This window comes from Borostomias antarcticus (assembly GCF_949987555.1).
Source record: "Borostomias antarcticus genome assembly, chromosome: 21".
NCBI classification, from domain to species: Eukaryota; Metazoa; Chordata; class Actinopteri; order Stomiiformes; family Stomiidae; genus Borostomias; species Borostomias antarcticus.
The window spans coordinates 1624252-1650440 of NC_140254.1; the positions used below are offsets into that span (position 1 = coordinate 1624252).

The window sequence follows — 26189 nt, forward strand, 5'->3', positions numbered from 1 at the left end:
GTGCCCTCGCCAAACCTCTCTCTCTCTCTCTCTCTCTCCTTCTCTTTCATACTCACTCATACACACACGCGCATGCACACACACGCACAAACACAAGCGCACACACACAAAGATCCAGCGAAGGCACAGGTGATGTTGTTGCGTAGTGTGTGAACTCAGATGCTAATGTCACACCCTGAGGTTGATCTGCTTGCGGTAGAACTCATACTCATCAGGCACAGTATCTGCAGAGTGGGAGAAGACAGGTTCCAGCAGGATTCGATTTAAATCACATCAATCAGTCAAAAGATCAACAGTATCGTCTTAACTTCCTGGTGGTAAGGTAATGAGTGTAACAGCCTACCATTGCAGCGATAGCCCAGGTTGGACCAAATGATTTGCTCCTGAGAAAAGCAGTAGACGCCCAGTCTTCCGCCCCTCATGGAGGTGTCAATCACCACACCTGAGTCTGCCACCAGTGTCATCCCTTCATACAGTCTCACTCTGGGAGGTGGGATACAGAAAGAGATGGCGATAGTGAAGTGATATATCTAACATTTCATACAGAATTGTTCATTTCTATTTAGTATTGTCTTGCAGGTCATGCCACTGACATACAAGACTATAATAAGTAGAAACTAGAAATGGTGCTCAGAGAGCACAGTCCTCTGACCACAAATGCATTTCGTTGCTCTGTCACGTGCACATGCGTGCGAGCAGGATATGTTTGGTATTGTTGCATTTGTTAGGTCGAGAGCTTTATGCCAGCGCAAACCCCCATGTCTCTGTGACCTTCCCACGTCCAGATATGTCGAGATGTGGCCGTTTCAAGACCAAGCCCAAAAAATGAATGGAGGTGAATGGCCGGCCGTGTTTGGGCGGATCTCTGGCGCCCTCCTCGGGTCAGATCTACTCCAAAATGTAAAGTTGGCCTGGGGATGCTACACCCCTCCACCAAGTTTCAGGAAAATTGGTCTGGTAGTTTTTACGTCATCGCGCTAACAAATCAATCAACCAACCAACCAACCAACCAATAAATACGCCACCGAAAACATTACCTCTCGCCCTACGCTGTCTCTGGGGCGGAGGTAATGACCAATTCTGTTTGAAATGTCAGACATGGATCACTGGATTAGTCATAACCTCTGTGGGTCTGTTGCCTCTAGGTTGCAGGTTGCAACCGATCCCATGCCATGAATCTTTTTCAGTAAGTGTTTGCCCACTATATTTCACAGTAAGTGTTTGCCACCGGGGCGGCTGTAGCTCAGTTGGTAGAGCGGGTCGTTCAATGACCGAAGGGTCAATGGTTCTAATCCCAGCTCCAACTGTCCACATGTCGAAGTGTCCTTGAGCAAGACACCTAACCCCAAATTGCTCCCAATGAGCAGGTTAGAGCATTGCATGGCAGCTACCGCCATTGGTGTGTGAATGGGTGACTGAGAGGCCATTGTAAAGCGCTTTGAGTGCCGCTAAGGTGGAAAAGCGCTATATAAGTGCAGTCCATTTACCATTTACCATTTATATCCACAGTGAGAGGCTGTGGTGGTACAGTATGTCTCACCTGATGTAGCCCACCTGCGGCCTGTGGCTGAGGTGCCAGCGGTAGGAGGTCTTGTCCTTCCAGCCTACATTACGGGGATCCTTCCACAGCAGGGTGACTTCGCCAGGGGTGTCACCCGTGTGCCACAGGGCGTTCCTCAGGAACTCACCAGGGCCTGTGCGAGACTTAACTGCCTGATGCACAAAGGGAATAAAGTTATAGTCTGGTTCCTGCTTTCACACTTTTCAGAGTTTCAGTCGCTTTTTGGCAAACTAGCTCATTTTCTCACACACATTTGTGTGAGATATGCTGATAATGTGAAAAGGCTGAATGATTGATGAGTGAAACTGACCTTCAGTTGCAGGCCGGGCTGGGCCATAGCCCTGAAGGGCAACGACTGCCAGTAGGTCTGCTCTGTCTGCTTCCACATCACTACGTAGAAGGAGGAGGAGTCCTGGTAGCCGAAGATGAAGCCGACGTAGTCGTCGTCAGATGCTGTGTTGATGTGGAATGTTCCCTCAAAGTCCACCCCATTAAACGCTGTGTAGCCTTGTGGTCACAGGGTGGTGCAGGTGGAGAGGGGGAATAAAAAAGAGAAAGATGGAGAGAGCGAAACATTTAGACTTCTGATGTTCTCTGTCAGGGCCCAGGGTGGGGGTGGGGTGGGGTGGGGTGGGGTGAGGATAGGATTAGTTAGAGAAAGAATACAAGACAGTAAGCAAGAATGACAGAATGTAACCAAATGAAATCTCCAGACTTACCTACAGCCAAACCAGGGTCACTGTTCATAGTTTGAATAATCTCCATGCCCTACAGACAAAATCCAAAACAAAGCAATAGTTCATTTGAGTACAAAAACATAAGGACATGGAAATAATATGATGTATCTTTGCGCTTCGTTGACCATGCATTGTAACAATTGGCATCACAAACTTCTTCAGTGAGGAAAATTGTATGTGGAAATAAGTTTGGAGTCAATATAGCAATGTCTAAAATGTGAAGCCCTCTATGCAAGTACTGCACGTTCCCTTCGGTCACCCTATTGAGCACTATCCAGCTGGGGTCTATCTGGGCGTCACCCTCTGGGTCCAGGATGACTGTCTGGAAGGCTCTGAAGTCGGTCAGCGTGACCTCGGCACTCTCAGGACACACGTCAATCAAGTCGATCACGGAATCATTGTCAAAGTCCGTCTCACAGATGTCACCGATGCCATTTCCTTGATTGGATGATTGAAGATGAGACAATGGAAGTCAAAGAAAGACAGGGAAAGTAGAGACACAAACAAATGTATCCTTCCTTTCAACAGGTGCATCATACCACCATCTATTTCCATACGTTTTCCATGAGTGTTTTGATACAGAGGGGCGGCTGTAGCTCAGTTGGTAGAGCGGGTCGTTCAATGATCGAAGGGTCAGTGGTTCGAATCCCAGCTCCGACTGTCCACATGTCGAAGTGTCCTTGAGCAAGACACCTAACCCCGAAATTGCTCCCAATGAGCAGGTTAGCGCCTTGCATGGCAGCTACCGCCATTGGTGTGTGAGTGTGTGGGTGAATGAGAGGCCATTGTAAAGCGCTTTGAGTGCCGCTAAGGTGGAAAAGCGCTATATAAGTGCAGTCCATTTACTATTACCGAGGGTCTCGTGCAGGGCTAGGGGCTAGGAGTGGTTTTGGGACTGTCTCTACAGTCTCCACCCACACATACCGTCAGTGTCCGTCTGGCTGGGATTGGGAATGAGGCGACAGTTGTCCGGCCCGGGAGGTCTGTAGTCGGGAACGCCGTCATTGTCATCATCATCGTCGCACTCGTCACCGATCCCGTCGTTGTCCGAGTCCAGCTGGGAGCTGTTGGGGACGTGCGGACAGTTGTCCCTGGTGTCCTGGTGTCCATCCCCATCCCTGGACAGTGGAGAGACGAGCAGATTGGGGGGCAATGACAATGTTCAGGCGATTTGCATGGGATTTGGTACTATACTGTAGATATAATTTAAAGTTACTTTCAACAGCTCAATGTTATGAAGCCTGACTAGATAGTAATCCCAACAATAAACGTGTGTGTTTGTGTTTGTCCGTGTGTGTGTGTGCGCGTGCGTGCGTGTGTGAAACACTCACATGTCCTGGTTGGTGTCACACACATCGCCCACTAAGTCGTTGTCGAAGTCCGACTGCACGACAAAAGAGCATAAAAAAGATGTCACATCAACATTTAACAACAAGGTCAAACCAATCATTTCTTCTAACATCTCTCTGTCTTGTGTGACCTGGGTGACACCTTGGGCTATCGTTTCTGACCTGCATGGGGTCGTTAACCTCTGGGCAGTTGTCGCAGGCGTCACCGACTCCGTCCCCATCACGGTCCGTCTGCATGGGGTTGGGCACCTTGGGACAGTTGTCCAGCACGTTGGGGATTCCTATAGGACAGGAGAATAAAGGTGAGGAACAATCTCTTTAGTTACCCACTAAAAGGTTTGACAAGTTTGTGACCAATCTCAGCCTCAGTGAGGGGGAGGGGGGTACAAAACTGGAATCTCTGAATTCCTCTTTACCGTCTCCGTCGATGTCGTTGTCACAAGTGTCCCCTGACCCATTTCCGTCCGTGTCCTTTTGGTTGCCGTTAGGGACGTTGGGACAGTTGTCACACGCGTCTCCGTACGAGTCCGTGTCGGAGTTCTGCTGGTCCTTGTTGGGGACCAGACGACAGTTGTCCTGTAAAGATGGAAGGAGCACAAAACGAAATGGTGAGAAGAATTGCCTAGACAGAAAGATCCTTTCACCTACGGGACAAAACAGACATCTAAACGGCCACCGAGGAGCTCTTCCAAGGCCCTTGCTAGACTCACCTCCACATTTTTTATGCCATCTCCGTCTGCGTCATCGTCACACGGGTCACCGATACCGTCCCCGTCTGCATCCTCCTGGCCTGAGTTGGGTGTGTTCACACAGTTATCCTGCCCAGAGAGAACAGGGATGGTTGTCTGGTCAGCAGTGGACCGGTCAGTATATTTGTGTCTGGGTTACACTCTATGTTCTGTGTGCTGGCACGCGCTTACAGCTCGGCAGTGGATGTCGTTGTCTATGCAGGGCAGAGCTTCATCTGGGAAACCGTCGATATCTGAGTCAGGGCCGCACGTGTTCCCATTACCAGCCCAGCCTACATTACACTGAGAGAACAGGAGAGAGGATGGCTCGGTTGATACAGACACAGACTAAAAACGGATATTGCATTAGTTAGTATACTGGTTTTGACTTATCTTAATAAACACACAGTGGTTTTACCTGCACTGAAATAGGTGCTGGCACTGTTTGGTGTAGGAGCTCCACAATACTTTTGAGCTGATATTCTATATACTGGTGCTCAAGCAGCAGACGATTTGACGAGAGCTCACCCCTCTCTCTCTCTCTCTCTCTCTCTCTCTCTCTCACTCTCTCTCTCTCCCTCTCTCTCTCTCTCTCTCTCTGTGATCTACAGGAGTGCGTAGAGACCAAGTGGTTGTGTTTGGGATGTATCCCTCTTTGCCAGACCTGGCAGAAGAACTCGCTGTTGCGCTCCATGACACAGTGGGCGTTGACGTCACAGGGGTTGAAGCCCAGCGTGGCGCAGGAGCGACGCAAGAAGCAGCCCGTCGTCTGGTTTCCCACAAAGCCCTCCTTACACTCGCCACACCTGAATGAGCCCTGGGGGGGGGGGGGGGGGGGGGTTGAGGGAAAGATAGAGAGAGCAGGGGGGGGAGGTTTGGAGAGAGAGAGAGAGAGAGAGAGAGAGATGGAGAAAGAAGAAGGTTGTGAAGATGTATTAGCCAGGTAAAAGATGCTATCGGTAGTAAGAGTGATCTCTGACTGCTGTGTGAGCCAGCAGTTACATGAACAGGATATGACTGTGGAGGAAGCTAACCTCAGTGTTGATGCAGACAGAGTTGGGAACGCACGTGTTTGATAGATCTGCACACTCGTCGACGTCTCTGCATTCCTACAGTATAGAGAGAAAACCCCAAAATGAAGGATCAAGAACATAGAACGATGAACTGGACATTTCAGAATAATGCTCATAACATAAGTTGGGACCTGGAGAATAACATACAGGTCACATACCAACTCGACATCTAAGTGTAGAAGATGAATGGTTTTTATTTCATAGAGGTCATGCAAACTGGAAGGTGACCAGACCTGCTGGCGACTCTTAGCAAAGTCCACTCCCACGCCACTGAGGGGAGGGCCTGAGTATCCAATGGGGCAGGGCTCACAGCTGAACCCCTTGGCTGTGTTCACACACCCCTCAGCCCGGAAACACGGCCGGGCCAGAGCACACTGAGAGACAGACGGAGAGAAACAGATAAACAAAGGAGGAGAGTCAATTCAACCTTATTTGTATTCATCATTTTCCACTTTGTAAGAATCTACAGTGAACGTTAACTTGAAAGGTGAGGGATCACATAGAAAAATAAAAAGAGAGAGAAGGGGGATAGATAGATATTAGAGCAAGCAATGAAGAAAAAAAGAGGAAGAAGGAACGATGACATGTTACGATGGATATGATGATGGATAGATTGACATGTTATTACACTAATCAATAACTATTATCCGTATACGGGGATGATGGATCATAAGTGGCACCTCGTCTATGTCCTGGCAGTGGGTGCCATTCCCTGTCATGCCCCCGGGGCAGGATCCACAGCGGTACCCTGGGTATTCCCGGGACTCCGTGCAGGGCACCCCCTTGTAGCAGGGGTTAGGCTCGCAGCGAGACTGGGGCTCATGGAAGCCTAGGGTGTGAAGAACACACAGAGAACCGACTGTCAAATCTACAAACACAGCCTAAGCCAATGCCATGCATATGCTGTCTGAGGCTAACGTGATGTGTTTGGGATTGATTGATTGATTGATTGGTTCTGTCTTTTGCTCACCACACGCTTGGCACTCAAGGATGGTGTTTCTGATCAGAGACATCTCCTTGACCTGTGGGGACGACAGACACAGTCTCAGTAGAGGGTTCTGTCAGAACATGTATAGAGCATAATGGGATAATCTCATGTCATATATAGAGTCTGTCTGTATCTTTCACACATACTGGTGATTTAAGAACATTTAAGAACATTCTCTCACTCTCAACACCCCCCTCTCTCTCTCTGTCTGTCTGTCTCTCATTCTCTCTCTCTCTCTCTCTCTCTCTGTCTCTCTCTCTCTCTCTCTCTCTCTCTCATACCTGTTCCCTTATGTCCTCTCGTAGCTCTCCCAGGATCTGGTTGAAGATGATGAGCTGGCCAATCAGGGCCTTGGTGTGGTCACCTGAACCGGAGACATCCAAAGGCTCAAATACCAGAACAGCACAGTGAAGATGTTCCAAGACATACAGTATTCCATTATTCTCTATCATACTATGGAATGAAACATTCAGCTCAACCTTTCAATCTGCAAAAATCTCAAAAATAGTGTTTATTTGTTTGTTAGTCGAGGTGTGCAGCCTGGGCAGACTTCAAGGTAAGGCCTAACACGGACGGAGGAGTCAAAGGTCAGAGTAGTGTTTCTGACTGGTACTCACCCAGAATGGCATTCACATCAGCACTCACTGTGGACACAAGAGGAGACTTTTTCCGTAATTCATCACCTTTGTTGGTTTATCTTTATGATGATTTAATGATGACTACAGTGGACCATGTACAGTAGTTGTTTCATATGAGGAACTACAAAGTGCACTATATTCTTTAAATGGGCTACTTTCCCCTGAAGAAAATACGTTGGAAAATAATATTTACCACAACTCACCACAAGAGGGCATAAAGGTAATTTGATTACTGGTGGATCCACAGTCACTTTTAAATAGTAGACATAGTAATCATAGACATTGGTAAAAAAAAAGGATTCCCTCTCCTTGGTGTGTCGGCTTACAGCCAACACACAAAAACCGAACACCTTAGTGCAGGTGACAAAATCAGTATCAAAGTGAAAGACTGAAACCAGAAAGACCAACCTGAATTTTGGAAAGATGTATCTCCCTGGAAAGGACAGTCAGTCAGCACGCCTGCTTTGGCCAAGGAGCCACCCAGAGCCAGCTTGAGAGTGTCCACTGTACCCTGAGAGACGCAGACACATTCTCAAGTATAAATAGTGCATATATACATACCCAGATTCTATTGCAATATTATGTCCTTTCTCTGTTGTCCCATTTTTTTTAACTTTGAGTATGTGCAATGATTGTGTGCTATGATTTGAAATGGGTATTTACTTCAAAGACGAGCTCAATACAGAAGCTGCTTCTACCTGCCTGCTTGTCACCTGAAAACCCCACTGAAGATGAGCAATAGAAACTACTGTATGATTTCTCACTCCTCTTACTCCTTCCTTAGTCTCTCCCTTTCTCTCTTTCTATACAGTACCTCCATTATAACACCACCAGCTCTTTGTGCGGTGGGAACGTGACAGCTGTCAGTCTCAGATAAGGCCTACAGCGCTGCAGGTTCTCCATAACAAGTTATTCATTCAGAACATCAGCATCATATCATCATCATAAACCACAGAGGTACTGTGGAACGGAAAGAAATGTCAGTGCAGGCTATTTCAAATACTCTATATTCACATTCAAATGTGATTTGCAGCAATTATTAAAAGACACTGGAACAAAGAATAACTCAAAAATGTCATACAACTGCTCCCTTAACAAATAATTTCCAAATGTAAACTGTGTAAACAATCCTAAACTCAAAAATGCTAACAAATGAATTCCAAGTTGCTTAAGCAGCATGTACTGCATTTCAGTTGTAAATGCAGGATGCAGGAGCGTGTAAAACAACCACAGAATATCTCTCATAAAAGCTATAAAGTCAGGAATGCGTCTATCACTGTGGGCAGGCTAGGTTTGTGTTTCATGTACAGGGCAGCCTAATTACCCAATTACAGTGATTTCTGTGGGGATCCGGAACCTTCTACTTGTGTTTTGGCTTGGTCTTAAGGCCTTTATTTATGTATTTATTTATTACTTGGCCATAACAGGTACAGTACGTGACTGGAAGAAAACTGTGTATCCTTCAACATGTACAAGCTTTACAAGAGCCTTGTGTTTCACTATCGTCACCTGAAGCCTGGCATAGGCCTTCTGTCCATTCCGAATTTCCACAGCTTCCCCCTCTGCAGGGAGCTTGACCAATGCCGGCTGACTCTGCGTCGAGTCAACTAATCGGCAGTTGACGTAGAGCTCCATGTTGAGGTGGTTTCTTCTGAGCCCACCAACCCGGAGGATTAGTGATTGGGTGCGTCCGTCAGAGAGGGCGGGGTTCTGAAGGTTCACTGTGTGAAGTTTCCCGTCCTCTCGAACGTACCGCACCAGAACTGAGAGACAGAGCACAAAGCAAGTGTAAACAATAACAATACTTGACAATCCTGCGCAGAGAAAATGCTTCAAAGAAAGAAACTGGGCGGTCTAAGAAGTTAAGAAATCGTTCAAAAGAAGAAAAATGCTGTAAAGGAACTTCATGAGGAGAGATTTTGACAAGACTTGACAAGACATTTGACACGAATTGACAACCCTGCATTGGAGACACCCTGGCAATAATGATCTGCTGACCTCTGTTGACCTTGCCCATGAGGGCCACCTCCAGGTACTTCCTGTGGTCTTCCTTGTTGTACAGGCCCAGTAGCACCCCTCCTAGTTTGGGTGGCAGGCGGAGCGTGGAGACCAGGTACAGGTCCGACACACTGTCCATGACTGCTGATATCTTCTCCACTGCAGACACACTCTGCTTGGCGTCCTGCAACTCCAGGATGTCCACCACTGGGAGAGGAGGGAGTTAAGAACATCAGTCAATAACAATTCCAAAACAGTTCATGGTAACTTTTACTGCTAAAAATGCTGCCGCAAAGCCGTTTCAGGCATATTAAATTCAATTGCCACTGGAATTCAACTGTTCTTGAGGACCAAATGAGCTCAACTTTCTTACCTCAAAATAACCTTACAATTAAACCTACGGTTCTAGTTCTATGATGGTTTATGTTCTGCTGTCATTTGACAATATATAATACACTTATATCTAACAAACTATCATTCTTGGAACAAGACTTTGACAAAGGCCGCAAGGCCGAAACGTCTCAATAAATCACCCAGCATCGAGAGCTTGAGTGAGCGGTTTCCTTTCCTTTTCTAGTATATTTCACCCGTTACCGGTACCTCTCCAAGACGACGGTGTGCGTTTTCTCCTTTTTCCTACACCACCTCAACTCACCCACACAGAATGGACATGCAGCTGCTAGATGAAGTTTAGGACAGGGCCTTTAACGAAGACCCGAGTCTACAACCTTGAGATAGCAAACAGAGGCACAGTGTTTGGGAGGAACTGACTGGAGAAACTGCAGTCCTCTCTGCAATGATTCCGTTTGATGATAATAGCTCACTACACTAAGATGGAAAAAAGAAAGAGAGGGTTTGTATACAGTATGCTTCCATGGTAGAGGAGGGGGGGGGGGGGGGGGTAGAGGACATGGAGAGTCTTAGAGGGGTTCAGACAGAGCCAGTAACAGGGGGGTTGTAATACAAAGAGAGAAAAAGACCGGCACGCAAGGAGAGTGAAGAACACATACATGACAAAAAGAGGAGAGGAGATTAATTGAAACAGGGAGAGAGCACAGAAGGGAGAGGCAGACAGGGAGGCAGACAGACAGACAGACAGACAGACAGACAGACAGACAGACAGACAGGGAGAGAGAGAGAGAGAGAGAGAGAGAACAGACAATAGCTGATTCAACTGCAGAGTTTACTGTCACTTTGTAGGGTTATTGAGTTTTTATAGGCGAGACACAAACACAGAGCCTCCTGTCCCCCTGTTTCTGGTCTGTTGCCTTTACCACCAGAGTATTATTCTGCTTCTGACACTGACAGCAAAAGCTGCTCTTTTGTGTGATAGTAGTGATGTCTGTCGCTTCCACTGAACCCTACTTTAAGAGGAGTGTCTACTTTTACATGCAACTGTTGGTGACCCCTTATAGATACTGGTAAAGCTCAGTAAGGGCTGCAATATGGTGCTTATATTGACTTTTGAGTTACTTATGTTGAATTACAATACTTATGTTGGTGTCCATAGACTTAGCTTTGTCTCCAAGCTTCATTGGTACTCTCACCACTACAGAATAGAATAGAATAGAATAGAATAGAATAGAATAGAATAGAATAATGGAATCCAACCTGAAGAAGAAAAGTGACACATGTACAAAGGTAACCATTCTCTGTACATGGATGGATGCTTTTTATCTGACCTCTCATCCAGGCATGCATGGTCGGGAAAAGGTGATTAACAAACCCTCCTGTGTTTCCCTCTCTCATCTTCTCCCTCCTTCCAGAGTGACCACCCAGTCAGCAGAGAGATAGCAGGCAGGTCTCTGACCTCCACCACGCCCCCTTCCAGGTGCCTCTCTCCCTCCCCTCTCACCTTCTAATATGGGTCCAGGATCCACTGTCTGAGGGAGGTTGTATTTAGATCTGGAAATAAAACCCCGGCCCTATCTCTCTCAATCCTGAGATCCACTCTGACTGATACTTTGCTGCTGAGACAACACAGCTCACAGCTGAAGGAAAGAAACGTCAACATCATTGTATAGACTCCCTGCTGGGTCTACCCCGGCCTAGGAAAACAAGTCTCCCGTTACTCACTTCATTTGTTATCCCTCCTCTGTTTCGTGAAAGTCCGCTGAATGTTATCCCACAACTTCTCTGCTGGTTCTCTCTCTTCATTCTTCTATCCTCAACTTCCAGAGCACTTAGTTAAAGTGCTTATGTCGCTACTGTTTGCAGATCAGTGGCGTGCCAACAGGAACCATTCAAGACTAATCCATTGTACAGCCCATTTCTGCTCTGATTAATGACCGGTGCATAGCACACTGCAGTCTTTGTGCATCATTCTGATGTTTTAGACAACATCATATTTAATGGACAGAGACTGGAACGTCAAAGTAGCCTATAAGTGACCGTCAACCCTTACCACTAATACAAGGTCAGCCTAACATCGGGGAGGGGGGGGGGGGGGGGGGTTACTAGTGCATCAGGATTGTCAGCCCAGTGAAACAGTGACATTTGGCTCCTATTGTTCCTTTAGGATCCAGCAAAGACTTTTCTGAATGGCGGGTGGGCCCATTCATTGTTGAGGGTCTATTGTTCCAATGGTAGGATCTTATTTAACATGCAGAAAATGCATAAAGAGCTAAAACTAAAAAATAATAAATTGAAACATAGAACCTACTGACTGTATCGGCTACATTTACAGTACACCAAATTTGAACACAGCAGTTTTGTCCATCACACACAGCAGTTTACACTAAATTGCTTAAATTACGCTGAAGTTGGGCTAGTCCTCATTTTATTCAACTCCGAAAGTACTGCACAAGTTGGAAAACTGTCCAAACGAGCGTAGCCTACTTCTGGCGTTTTGCCATGGACGTGCAATTCCATTAATTACGGTTCTGCGTGCCAGAGAGCATGGATAGAATAGATTCAATTTGAAACCAATTAGCCTACTTGTGTTTTAATTCGCACATTATTAGAGCCTACCTTGCATTTCGGAAGCCAATGTGAAATCCAACAGAAGTACTGCGGTTGCAAGCAGGAGATTTCTTGGCATAAGCCACCTCGTATCCATCCTCTCAACGCCCGTCTCCAAATGTTTCTGGAACTTAAATTTGCTCTGTTGCGCGTCCACAGATATGGCCTGAAAAGCTAAATTGAACTAAATATATTCCTCACTGCACAGTGGGCAGCGCGACTCCGGTTATCAAGGGGGGGTGGGGGTGGGGGGTGGGGGTGGACTGCACTCTGCGCGCCCGCTGCAGAAGAATGGGTGAAAGTTGTTTCGCTCGTGATCCGCGCAGCTTGAGCTGCTGAACACTTTCCTCACTCAAATGGGAAGCAGGAGCTCACCAGCAGTGATAAGGAGGCTTGAAAAATAGATAGTTTGCTGTAGGACTACACATTACTGAGGTTGGACGTTTTCAAGGGAAATTATGCACAGTATGGTATAACATGGACATTGGAAGGGTGTTAAAGTTGACTTTACTGAATGTGTGGGTGTAAAATATACATTGCCTAGACTTAATTGTTCCCAAGAGTTCTTTTAGTATATGACATCTGATTGGGTAATAGGGTATTTGACCTTACTTATAATTTTAATTGCTGAATCGCAATCATAATTTATTACGTCCATGTTTGGCCTAATGGTTCGCATTGAGCAGCAAGGGTTAACACTCAGACAAAACAAAAATATGACTTTTCTTTTCCTCTGTTTGCCTATCGCTTGGCTTGTCACAAAACACATTTTGTCAGCTGGTGCCATTTGTGAGAATAACATTGTGTGTGTACAGTGAGGATATAATTGTGTATAGTGAGGATATCATTGTGTGTATAATGAGGATATCATTGTATGTACAGTGAGGATATCATTGTGTGTATAGTGGGGATATTGTGTGTATAGTGAGGATATCATTGTGTGTATATTGAGGATACCGTGTGTATAGTGAGGATATCATTGTGTGAGGATATAATTGTGTGTATAGTGAGGATATCATTGTGTGAGGATAGCATTGTGTGTATAGTGAGGATATAATTGTGTGTATAGTGAGGATATCTGTGTGTATAGTGAGGATATCATTGTGTGAGGATATCATTGTGTGTATAGTGAGGATATAATTGTGTGTATAGTGAGGATATCATTGTGTGTATAGTGAGGATATCAGTGTGTGTATAGTGAGGATATCATTGTGTGTATAGTGAGGATATCATTGTGTGTACAGTGAGGATATCATTTTCAAGCCTAGCATTGTGTGTATAGTGAGGCAAGATCCAGGACGCAGTGGTGAGGCGGAGGATAGCTGGGTGATATTGACTAGCTAAGGCTCCATTTGAGAACATCTGCTGCAAAGTATGGGCTCACACTGTATGTTTTAAGTCTCTCCTTAAAAACAACAACTAAAGCATGGCAAAAAAAAGGTATTTAAGAGTAATATTACTCTGCTGTATGACTGAATCTCATGTGTTTTCCATTGTGATTTTAGGGTGTGTTAGGGGTGTGGTAACTGACCTTAAAGCAGAAACAAAATCCCAAAGACAACTTTTGCGAGATGGTTCAGCATTTTTACTTTTAATGACCTGAAATCAAGTCAAAATTCCATTTGCCTAAGTGAAACCTGACAAAACATTACAGAACGTGGCTCGGAAACCACTGTCCCACCCACATCCAACAAAATGAAAACCTGAACAAGAAAAGACATACCATCCTTGCATTATATTAAAGCGTCTATAAAGATTCTGACACAAGGAACGGTATGCCTTCCTGGGATGTTGAGAAAACAAAAACTTTGCATAAAAAACACACATAAAAGACCACCCAAATAGGCATGATGATGCAGGCCAAGGGTGGGCTGTACTGAAAACAGCAAATTATCTGGCATTGTGGAACACGAACCAGTCCCTATATTGTCCATCAATATGCAGTGAATGGAAGAAGTGCGAGAGTCCATTTTGAGGCTCCTTAATCTTCGTCTTCCTGTTCATCCTCATCTTCATCATCTCCATGGCTGAGTCCCTCTAGCGCCTCCGGTGGCTGAACGTACTTGACACTGACGATACCCGTCAAGATGGCGTAGCCCAGCATCGCGCCAAAGGCAAACAGGGCTGACAGAAACTGGTTGCGTCTTTTATGTGGCTCGTTGTCAAGGTCACTGCCGTCTGAATGGACTGACACCTTGCGGCTGGGGCCATCTGAAAAACAGACATGACAAGTGAGGGAAAGTCTGACATAGTCTGACATAGTGAGGGAAAGTCTGACATAGTGAAGGAGAGCCTGAAAAACTTAACATTGGTGGCAAAAATGAATTAACAGAATATATTTTATTTTCCCAATGGGTTTTCCAAGTGTAGTGTCTTCCTAGCAAGGCAGCGTGTGGCATTCAGCTAATATACTGTAGAGCTAAAATCTCTCTCTCTTTGAGGTGTTGGGGGACTCACCTCGTCCTTCTGAGGGGAAGTACAGGACCAGGATGTTGGTGCAGTATTGTCGCAGGTTGTCCAGTGAGTTGAGGTGATGCTGGAGCTTTCCATTGGGTAGTTTGAGCTTCAGCAGGGGAGCCAGGTGACCAAACACAAACGCATCTAAAGATGATGGGCTAGAGAAACAGACCAGGTTTCTTCAGTAATATTACACAATACTGTCAGTTTTTACACATATCGTACCCACACATGACACCCATCATCCACCTCAAAAGTATATAACACTCCTTCTATGTGTCATTTGAACACAATACTGTGTACGTGCCAGATCAAGTGCTTGCGTAAGCCTCCACAGTGTTTGAGCAATGAAGCCACTTACGAATCCCCAAAGAAGAACTTGTGTGAGCCTAGGCGCTGGGAGAGCAGGGTCATGCACTCCAGGGCATCGTGGTAGAGCTGCGAAAAGAGACGCATAGTGCCCTGACAACCATCAGCATGGACACAGCTGCATTCACTGCCTGAGAGCAACTGGATTTGCATTCACCAAAATGTCATCAGCGAGTGTCATCATCACCCAGAGAGCTGGTTCCAGACAGCCTCAATGGAGAAGCCAGATCACTACGTCTTAAGTTAGTGGCGCGCAGTCGTCATACAAACGCACACGCACAAAGCATTCTAGGGAGGGATCGTATGCAAACACTAACACATACAACATATCATTGTTACCACTTATAAAACCACTTCCCCCTCGGAATGTGGCTGCCATAGAAATTAATTGTCTGACCCCACCTACCATGTATTGTGAAAACAGGGAGTTTTTTTGGATTTTGGGGCTTTATTAAATTGCAACCGCCTTTAAAGAACCACCCTCTGTAGATAGGGTGGCCGGTCTTTAGACTAAATACAGTCTCCTCTGGTATTGTTGCTGCCATTTTCATTTTATCCGTCAGAATTCCCTTAGCTATCATAGAAATATAACTTTAGGGTGCCAAGTCTTCTTTCGTCAAGTAATGGCATGAAAAACCAATTTTACACCTGAATCGTCTTAATCCTCCCATGTTACCTTATTTCACCTCCTGTCAAACCACATCTGTTATACCTTCAACCTCTCTTTGCCTCTCCTTAGCTTCTCCAACACCATGTTTTCTATAACTCAATTATGTTGTTTTACCTTTCTGTCATCTCCTAGAACCCCTGATCTTAGAACCCCTCCACACCGTCTCTCTCCCTTTTGATTGTTATCTCCTCACACATCCTCCCTCTCCTTCACCCACCCCTCTCTCACCTCCTCCTCCATATACACCCTCCCCCTCTCCCTCTCTCACCTCCTCCTCCATACACACCCTCCCCCTCTCCCTCTCTCACCTCCTTCTCCATACACACCCTCCCCCTCTCCCTCTCTCACCTCCTTCTCCATACACACCCTCCCCCTCTCCTTCTCTCACCTCCTTCTCCATACACACCCTCCCCCTCTCCTTCTCTCACCTCCTTCTCCATATACACCCTCCCCCTCTCCTTCTCTCACCTCCTTCTCCATATACACCCTCCCCCTCTCTTTCACCCCTCTCACCTCCTCCTCCATATACACCCTCCCCCTCTCCTTCACCCCTCTCACCTCCTCCTCCATACACACCCTCCCCCTCTCCTTCTCTCACCTCCTTCTCCATACACACCCTCCCCCTCTCCTTCACCCCTCTCACCTCCTTCTCCAGATACACCCTCCCCCTCTCCTTCTCTCACCTCCTTCTCCATATACACCCTCCCCCTCTCCTTCTCTCACCTCCTTCTCTATATACACCCTCCCCCTCTCTCACCTCCTTCTCCATATACACCCTCCCCCTCTCCTTCTCTCACCTCCTTCTCCATATACACCCTCCCCCTCTCCCTCTCTCACCTCCTTCTCCATATACACCCTCCCCCTCTCCTTCTCTCACCTCCTTCTCCATATACACCCTCCCCCTCTCCCTCTCTCACCTCCTTCTCCATATACACCCTCCCCCTCTCCTTCTCTCACCTCCTTCTCCATATACACCCTCCCCCTCTCCCTCTCTCACCTCCTCCTCCATATACACCCTCCCCCTCTCCTTCTCTCACCTCCTTCTCCATATACACCCTCCCCCTCTCCCTCTCTCACCTCCTTCTCCATATACACCCTCCCCCTCTCCCTCTCTCACCTCCTCCTCCATATACACCCTCCCCCTCTCCTCCTCTCACCTCCTTCTCCATATACACCCTCCCCCTCTCCCTCTCTCACCTCCTTCTCCATATACACCCTCCCCCTCTCCTTCTCTCACCTCCTTCTCCATATACACCCTCCCCCTCTAACTCTCTCACCTCCTTCTCCATATACACCCTCCCCCTCTCCTTCTCTCACCTCCTTCTCCATATACACCCTCCCCCTCTCCTTCTCTCACCTCCTTCTCCATATACACCCTCCCCCTCTCCTTCTCTCACCTCCTTCTCCATATACACCCTCCCTCTCTCCTTCTCTCACCTCCTTCTCCATATACACCCTCCCCCTCTCCTTCTCTCACCTCCTTCTCCATATACACCCTCCCCCTCTCCTTCTCTCACCTCCTTCTCCATATACACCCTCCCCCTCTCCTTCTCTCACCTCCTTCTCCATATACACCCTCCCCCTCTCCTTCTCTCACCTCCTTCTCCATATACACCCTCCCCCTCTCCTTCACCCCTCTCACCTCCTCCTCCATATACACCCTCCCTCTCTCCTTCTCTCACCTCCTTCTCCAGCTGCTCCCCCGGCTCCAGCAGGGGGTCTCCCCTCACCAGCCTCAGCCTGTCCAGCTGCTGGCGGTGCATGCGGCTGGGCAGCAGGAAGTTGAGCGGGAAAGGGATGTTCTCGGCGTACCAGCGGCGCGTCACGTCCACATAGTTTTTGGAGTCCACCCACTGGGTGTAGATCTGAGGAGAGGGCGAGGTGGGGGCACACACGCACAGAACATGGGAGGAATAGAGGGCAGACTATGTCATATGCTGCATTATGTCATAGGTCATGTCATGTCATGTCAGGGGAGTACAATTAATGACCTAAGGCATTTTCTACATTCCTTAGACACAATAACAATAATGTTGTTCATGAAAAATGTGCCACCATTAGGAAATTAACCATATTTATGGCTAGGAGGACCCCACACAGAATTGGTAAAAGACAGATATTCACACACATCCTGTCGCTTTATTCAAAATAACTACAGTAAATAGACAGAATCACCATTGTGATCTGGATGCTTCACTTCATGAGTGTGATTTCACCAGCGGCACGACTGAATTACCCAATAACCAATCCGTTGGAATCTATACCTAATGTAGGATTTAACTATCTGTGACTACCTTGTGGTCACAGGCCCACTTCCCTAATCGTAAGCCCTGCTGCTCCACTCCCATGGGATCACTAGTACAGATGGAAAGCTGACCCCAGGGGTCGCCGGTGGTCTTCCGCTTGTTTCCAGATGCATCCCCAGAGAGACCACGTCTGTCAGCCATTTCATTATCCCCTCTTTTATACAGGAAGCCAGGGACTTTTTAAAGGAAATGAGGCGCAGGTTGCTCATTGTAAACGTAAACACTAGGATTCTCCTCAGGGCTTGAGCAGTAAACTTGAAGCAACATGTCTCTTTCCTGAGACAGTGAGCTAGACATCAATATAACCTTGATAAACCCTGTGTTTGCCTAGGTCAACTGCTTCAGAACGGTCATATTTATGAAGGCATAATGAGCAGACACTTTTCCTTGTCTTGGCAATCAAACATAGCCAAACAAGTCTGGCTGTGACACTCTGTGATTATTTTTTTTTCTTGTAGTGTTCATGGAACAAATAAGCCTGACATGTTACACAGAACCATCTGGGAGGTCGCCGTTGGAAACTGATTGGAAAATGGCAGGTACTTTCAAAAATACTTGGCAGGTGATTGGGTGAACCATCACCATCCATCACAGGCTAACTGACTTCAACCAATCGCAACACCTAAACCACGCCGTTGCTGCCAGTAGTTCCTCATAGGATGCTGATTGGCCCGAGTAAATTTTACTCGTCGGAGCACAGACAGATTTATGTTGAGCCTGGCCTGATCCGTATAGAGAAGCAAAATGTGAGCTGGCGAGATCAGGAAGGTCTTACGAGGCTAGGAACAAATAGTCCTCTTCTTGCATTTCCAGTTGCCATTAACCTTGAGAGAAACAGAACAGTACCAAGAGGTCACGCCAGGCTAGTGCAGAAAGGTGATATCTAATATGAGGCCACAGAAAATGTCTCTTTCCTCTTTTTCAATGACTTGAAAGCGTTCCTGAACCCACAGGGGTGCCTCCTCTAACTCCTCCCCCTGGCACAGACTGAAAGGGCTGATACCTTTGATATTTTTATCATCGCTAACCACCGCAGAAAGGCGACAATGGAAATGTTACAATGTGAAGTTATGCTGCCCTGCGTCCAACCTTCCATTGCCCTCTTTTCGCTCTTGTATAACCTTTATCTCTCTCCTGTGTGGCATACCTTCTTACAGACAGACAACACACGTGCACACACACACATGCACGCACGCACCGCACACACACACTCACCAAAGCAGGCAGTAGTTTTTCCTCCAGCAAAGACACAAAGGCCAGAGTGTCTGCCCCCTCTTTGGCTGAGAGGTCATAATCAGCATTGTACTTCTGAAAGACAGCAGAGGAAGCATGTCAACACTGGATGTGGGAAGACAGGATTGTGGATTAGGACATGGAGGCTTGGAGGGACAATATCCATCACTCAAAAAGATCACAACGATCTCCATAAAACCTGCCTGGTAGGAGCCAAGCATAAATGAAACAAGGCAGAGGATTTTGTTATAAACCTAGACAGGCTAAGCACCATAACTGTGGTTACCAAGGCATAAAACAAATGTAAAACTAACTGTGACTTTTAAGAGGAAAGTGCTGTAAGTTTATTCTATCCATTAGCCTGCCTCTGTTTCAATTAAAGCTTTATAATTCACAACTTTACTTGCTAACGACAGGTCTATAGCCAGCTGGACCTGTATTTAAGTTGCCTTCCATCCTCTACACTTTCTCTTTGCCAAGACATATTATCCTTGAATCCTGTCCCAGCACCCATCAATCATGAACATCCCTGCCAAGCCTCGTAACTGACAAACCTCCCTCTTAAGCCACAACAACAATAAAACACACTGCCAACGCATTCATGTGGATGTGCTGAATGCAATGATTCTGCTCTATATCTGAACTAAACCACTAAACACTTTCCCTGCCAATTAAAATCGATGCCATAACCCATAATAATTCCCCTCAACACCCACTGTCCATGATCCGCAAACCACCTTGGTTATCCTGAAAACCAGACAGAAATCTCCCCTAACATCTGCCTTTCAGATATAGAGACACCATCCGTAGTAGTGACCTAAAGTGGCTACGTTGCCCATCACCTGTCTGTTACTAAGTTTGGCTCTGAGCCATTAAGTGTCACATTAGTACATCTGTTTTCTGTAGAGCAGCTCCAAATGTGGAAGGGCATGGATGTTTAAATGTTTCCTGTGTAGAACGATGGGGTGAGCGTGAGGGCGGGGGGTCCTTCGGTAAAGCAAAGAGTGGGACGACTGACCTGTTTTCTGAGGTGAATGATGATATTGCTTGGCTTGGAAACACTCTCTTCTTCCCTGGTCTTCAGTGCTGGCAGAACACCTGAAACCAGAGACAAGACTGCAGAGACCAAGACCTGTGCGCTTTAAGGAAGAAATGTGGCTGCAGTGAGCTGGTCACTCACACAATGAAGGGATGTTAAGTACATCAGGTGCTCAGAGACCCCGTGACCTGTACCCCCATGACCTGTGACCTTGTCCTACTTACGCGAGAAGAGAGACGACAGCAAAAGCTTCCTGTCTTCATAAATTATACCATGGCTTGTTCTGGCTCTCACTCTCGCTCTCTGTTCTTTGGGTGTATGATCAGTGCCCTGAGGTTGTGTTCTACTCAGACGGTCAGGTGATTTGTGACTATGACATTTGAGTCTTTGACCTTTTCTCTGTTCAGTAATGAGGGGTTTCCTGTAATACTTTAACCTCAGTAGCCAAGTCTTATGTGCTGACAGCAAGAACTCCACTGAGTATCAAAAAGTAAGAAAAAAAGTTAGGCTAAGTCTTTTATGGTCTGGACTTACCTGTCGGACTTCTCCAGGGATTGGTAATCTTATGGACTTTCAGGGGAGCACCAGCAAACTTGGCATACGCCTGGAAGAGAACAACAAGCAAACAAATTAATCAACAAAATAGACTCCAACTGAAAGGAGTCACAATGACTCAATAAGTGGAATTGTGTGGACTGTTTCCATGGGCCGTTTTTGTGCTTATTCTAAAATGACAAGAAAACTTTGAGCTCACCACAAAAAAACCTGAATCCAGCAAGAAAACAAACCACCACTCCTTACTGATGGTTCTGAGGTCAACACATGTCTTTAGACAGTGAGTTGCATGATTCCTTTCCAGTCAAAAAGCAAGATTATAGCCTACCACTAATGAGCATCCTTTAAAAACATAAACACACGACCCTGAGGGGTGAAGACGGCTCCTTCAAAGACAGAGAAATCTTGTTAGGATGACTCAAAAGGTGAGATTATCAAGGAGTATACTGGTTTAACGAGACAAAGGTGTACAGTTCTCTGTAACCCTTCAGGCACATAACCATCTGAGCTAACCTACATGCTGACAGGCCAAGCAGCCTAGATGTCATTTGAGGCTTTCAACCCTGTAAACATATTCCCATACTCTAATTAAAATAAATGACCAGGACCACTTATATTCTAGACTTCTGTGCCTCTGGTATTTGAGGAGGGGGATACATTTAATATGTTGCAGTTAAGACCAGCTGGATTTAATCAAAAACACATGTCAATCAACCGTTCATTTCTCCTGCCTAAGCCATACATACAGGGTTATCCTACATCTAGCTCGGTGGTGGTAGATGAAGAAAAAAAAGAGGGACAAGGAGAAAGGGAGCAAGGCCTTAGGTCATCTTTCTAAAGGTTCAGACCCACTCTTTTCAGAGCAGTCAGGAAACCACAGTTAACATCAAACAGACCATGGGGCTGTCGGACAATTCCACTGAGGATTTGGGCACTCTGGTGAACTGAAGGACAAACGCTCTACAAATCATACACATTTTAGGGCCCACAGGGAGAAAAGGTATGCATGTTTCACACAGGGAGGGCCATTAAAGCTAAAGCACTGTCAACAAAGCGCAGGCTGCTAGGCCCCGGCAGCCAAAGACTGCCTGAAGGCCACCATTTCATCTAGAATCGAAGTACGGCTCTTCGATTAGGCCTACAGATGTTAGCTTACTAGTTATTTGACACCAGTAGGTAGATTATATAGCCTAGGCTGCAGACAGAAACCTAACATCGACTCGCCATAAAATAATTCCATCAGATTGACCAAAATGGTAGGACTACATTTGCATGCTAGGGTATCAGTACTGTGGCATGAGGGTGAGAGTGAATTTGTCCATCCTGGGCTTTTTAAATTTTTGAATAGATGTATGCAAGCAGAGGAACAGATTAATGCAGACTTGCAGCTTTATAAAAATGTAGCCTTTAAGACATTTGGTCAAACCTCAATATGCGTATTCAGTGGTTTTCTTGGCAGCTTGTATAAAAGTTCTGTGTGGTTAACAGTGGTTGCTGCGTAGCTTTAACAGCAGTCAAATTCTTCTTGCCTCATTCTTGGATAGTGACAAGTAGGCCCAACAGTAGATTGACAGTAGAACAGTAGTCTACAGAGTTATTCCTCTAACAATACCTTACAGGTAGCTGAACCCCTGAAGGTTTCAAAGGCTAAATTTAGAAAACACTGCATTGTGTCCGTAAGAATCTCTGTTCCTTTTTTGTTTGTTTTTGTGGGTGGGTTTATTTTATTTATTTATTTTTCTATCTTGTTTAATATATTTGTTTTGTTGTGATCTTTTTTTTTCCTCTCCCTATTTCTGTTCTCATGTGGAGAGTTAAAAAAATATATATATATTTGATCACAAAAAAAGAAAGCACTTCATTGCAATGAATTAGACTAACATAATGTCTAAAATCAGGACACTTGACACATTCCTATAGTACAGCTTTTAAAAATAAATCTGAATAGACCATGGCCACTCTCAGCGAGGGGAGAGAAGAGAACCTTAAATTACCACATGCATTTAGAAACCATGCTGCACCCCCACCTCCTCTCAGTGTGTAGGTTTAGTAATGGGAGACCCCACTTTGTCGCAGACAAGAATGAAACCCAAACATTTTTTCCTACCACCAAAAATAAAGGGAGTCTCCCGCAATGCCAGACAGACATAAATCCCTTTTCCATTCAGGAAAAAAAAACATGTTGGGTCAGCATGTTTGACAGAAATATGCTCAGATCAAGATAGCTAAATCATCAAGTAAAATTAAACCTAAGGGTTCATAACATGGTGTATAGCCCTAATAAAGAAGTGAGATAGCCTAGCCTTGTTTAAATAAGCCAGCCACTGAAGCTAATACTTCAGGAGTGTCATGCAAATCAAAGAAACTGAAAAGTATGGTAGTGGGCATAATGGGCATATCAGCAGAGAATAACCAGTTTAATGACAAAGATAGAAGCCAAAGACAAAAGAACCAGAATGTTTCCCATTTCTCAGAGCCCTGGCGACCATTAAGTGATGGTGGTAAGATATTTATACAGCTGTGCAGCACACGGTGAGACTATATGCACTGGGGTAAACAAAAACAAAGAGGAGTAGCCTAATAATGACAGGACAAAGTCGACTCGATGTAAAAAATCAGCTCATTTACAGGGAGGGACTGATTGTCCTAACAGACATGCCAAAGCCAACACTTGAAAGACAAACACATGCTAGGATCATGACGTATCTTTTGTTTATAAATGATCTCAGTCACCATCTGGTCATCTTAGTTATGTTGACTGATGTTTAGATAACGTTTAGACTGTCTGTAAATATTATGCTACAGTATATGACCTCATGTGAAATGGTCTTCATGTTCACTTCGCATCAAGTGATCTAGTTAGTTAGCTATTCCTAAACGTAGCTCAAACAAATGTTACAATTTTAGAGTAACGTTAACTAAAGTTATGAAAAATTGCACTTTGCATGCCGAGTTAATTTTCATTCATTCGTAAATGTACAAAACCAAATAATGTTTGGTAATAACACTGTAGATTAATTTGTAACTGAAATTATCCTCTAAACAATTCCGGTTTTCAATTCCAACGGTACATTATGGGATTCTCATACAAGTCGTCGCCAAGCAATATTTTGAGGGCGACACTTCACAGAATTCATAGTGATGATTTGTGGTCGTTTTTATATAACTAAATATGCCCATAATAAGCTGAAAATATGAAGGTAGACTCTCTATGACATGTAATTGTAGGAGAGTCGGTTACTTTTCCTTTCCTGCAATTTAAAATGTCTTGTCACTGCGTTTGGGCGTTACGACCACAATCCCGAGTGGGGCGTTAAAAGCCCATATACGCTATAAACTTCAGTGAACTAGTTCTCCGCTTACAGACATAACGTAAGGATAATATTCAAAAAACCTTCATGCGCACAATATCGATGACAATTCAACTGCAAGGCTTCATATTATACAATATATGAAGCTCGCTCTAAACATCAGCTAGCTACTCTGTGCTACATCAAGGTTGATAACGTGTTAGCCAGCTAACTTCCATGGTCTGTCTATTCAATTACTACTGTTAGCTAACGCGTTACTTAACATCTTGTTTAGCTAACATCAGTCCTATACAACCTTATTTAAACTAGCTAGCTATATTATAGTTAATATAGCTTGTACTCGATTGGAGTTACAACGTAATGCATTCACAGGACCATAATCAGGTAAGGTTATCTCCGGGGTATCTCTGGACGGTGTGGTCTGGCTCACACATGGCTCGGTCATCCCTCTCCCTGCCTTAACATAACAGCGGATAGTCATAGCAGCTACATTTACAGAAGACAGCAATCCTTTTATTTAACATATGCAATCAGATGTGTCGTTCTTACCAGTACTGTTAAACAGTCAGTATCTACAGAGGGTAGACCCCAATCGCCTTTCCAACAGTACAACTCCAAGGGGGCCGCCATCTTTCTCTGAATGAATGACCTTTCACGTGGAAGCGGTGTGCGGCAAGGTTACCAATGACAACATATTTAGACTTCCTTAGCAACGGCTTTTTATGCTGGGGACAACACAATGTATGATAGAGATAAAAACCATTGTGTGTACAATTTTTTAACCAAACTACCTATGCACATTACGTGATTCACGCACAACAAAAGTTATGTAGGCCTTACATACAGTAAATTATCCCCAAAGACCATTTTTTGTGTCGAGGCAGGGGACACACCATGGACAAAAGGACCACTAGGTGGCATAGCATACAAATCCAGCCTAGATTGAATCCATCCAGCATAAGCAAAAGTGTGAGTGTGTGTGTCATGAGAATAAAAAATAAATATATACACTACAAACCTTTCGAGCTTAGCTGCTGTGTAGGCCTCGTTGTTTAATCACAGGTAGGCTGAAGCTCAAATTCAAGTGGGTTTATTTGTCCTACAGGGTATAAGCTACTTATTATCAATAGTGAGTTAGTTGTACCAGCATTCGAATGAGCATTTGAATGACATTAGTTGAAAAGAGTTTTAAACATTTGTAATTATTGTAACCTTTATTTTACCAGGCAAGTTATTTAATAACATATTCTTACTTAGTACTGTCGCCTCACTGCAAGTCTCCCAGGTCTTTCTGTGCAGAGTTTGCATGTTCTCGCCGTGTTTGCAAGGGTTTCCTCCCAAAAGAACCCAATGCAAAAAACATGCTGAAAAACAGATGCTCTTCCCTGACCAAGACGACTTGGACTGAGCTCTTCCCCAGGCACCATGAACAATGGCTGCTCACTGCTCCTGGCTGCCCCTGGAGGACAGCTTGGATGGGAGAAAAGCAGGGAACAATTTCAACGGGCAACCACTGAAGACGTGTGTGTGTGTGTGTTTGTGTGTGTGTGTGTGTGTGTGCTGTGTTGTGTGATCAAATGTGGCCAATAAAGACCCTTGAGGTATAGAAGTATAATTATTATAAATGTGAATTGCCCCCAGTTGTGACACTTTGTGCTTGAATTGAAGCATCCTTGAACCAATCTTGGACTAATGAATAGGTATATTGATAACAGACTGCATCAGACAATTTGTGGTTGCTCTGGATTGGTTCTATGGTTGGTGACATTAGGAAACATTGACAAGGGTCACCATCAATTCTCACTTGGATCTATCTATAGATGTGTCCTTTAGTCAGAAAAGAGGTGAGTGCTGAACAAAAGCATTATAGTTGTGCAGAATTGATCAACTGTCATCATTATTCATTCCATTGCTGAACCAACACCCAAACATAAGAGAGAATAGGTGGTGGATGGCATCTTCACATGCACACTGAAGAACTCAATGATTCAGATGTGACACCTGGATAGGTAATATAATAGGCCCCCATGTCAAAAGGTGGGCTAATATGATATAGCCTAACCCTAACCCTAGAGACCATAATCTTTATGTTAATCAAATATTACAACCTCTGTCACTTAACATGTTGATATTCAGAATATCAAATATATTTCAAGTAGGCGAATGAGGGCGGTGGTCCTCATAGTTGGGTGGTACACAAGAGAACCATGAAATAC

The 26189-nt window shown here is 45.2% G+C and overlaps 1 protein-coding gene across 1 annotated transcript; it reads right to left on the minus strand.

The window, feature by feature from the left end:
* Positions 1–168: 168 nt before the first annotated feature.
* LOC311323327 (thrombospondin-3b-like) lies at positions 169–24603 on the minus strand (the record flags this gene model as incomplete). Its single annotated transcript, XM_084455528.1, has 31 exons — positions 169–224; positions 344–483; positions 1541–1713; positions 1872–2068; positions 2281–2329; positions 2558–2736; positions 3223–3416; positions 3630–3682; positions 3810–3928; positions 4064–4223; positions 4358–4465; positions 4568–4678; positions 5040–5192; positions 5410–5484; positions 5682–5822; positions 6129–6277; positions 6419–6470; positions 6718–6800; positions 7054–7080; positions 7483–7585; positions 8584–8837; positions 9073–9279; positions 10614–10621; positions 14097–14244; positions 14491–14648; positions 14852–14928; positions 17212–17394; positions 19051–19143; positions 20087–20166; positions 20642–20711; positions 24523–24603. The coding sequence occupies 31 exons, from the start codon at positions 24601–24603 to the stop codon at positions 169–171; spliced, it is 3681 nt and encodes a 1226-aa protein (XP_084311654.1).
* Between the last annotated feature and the right edge of the window lie 1586 nt (positions 24604–26189).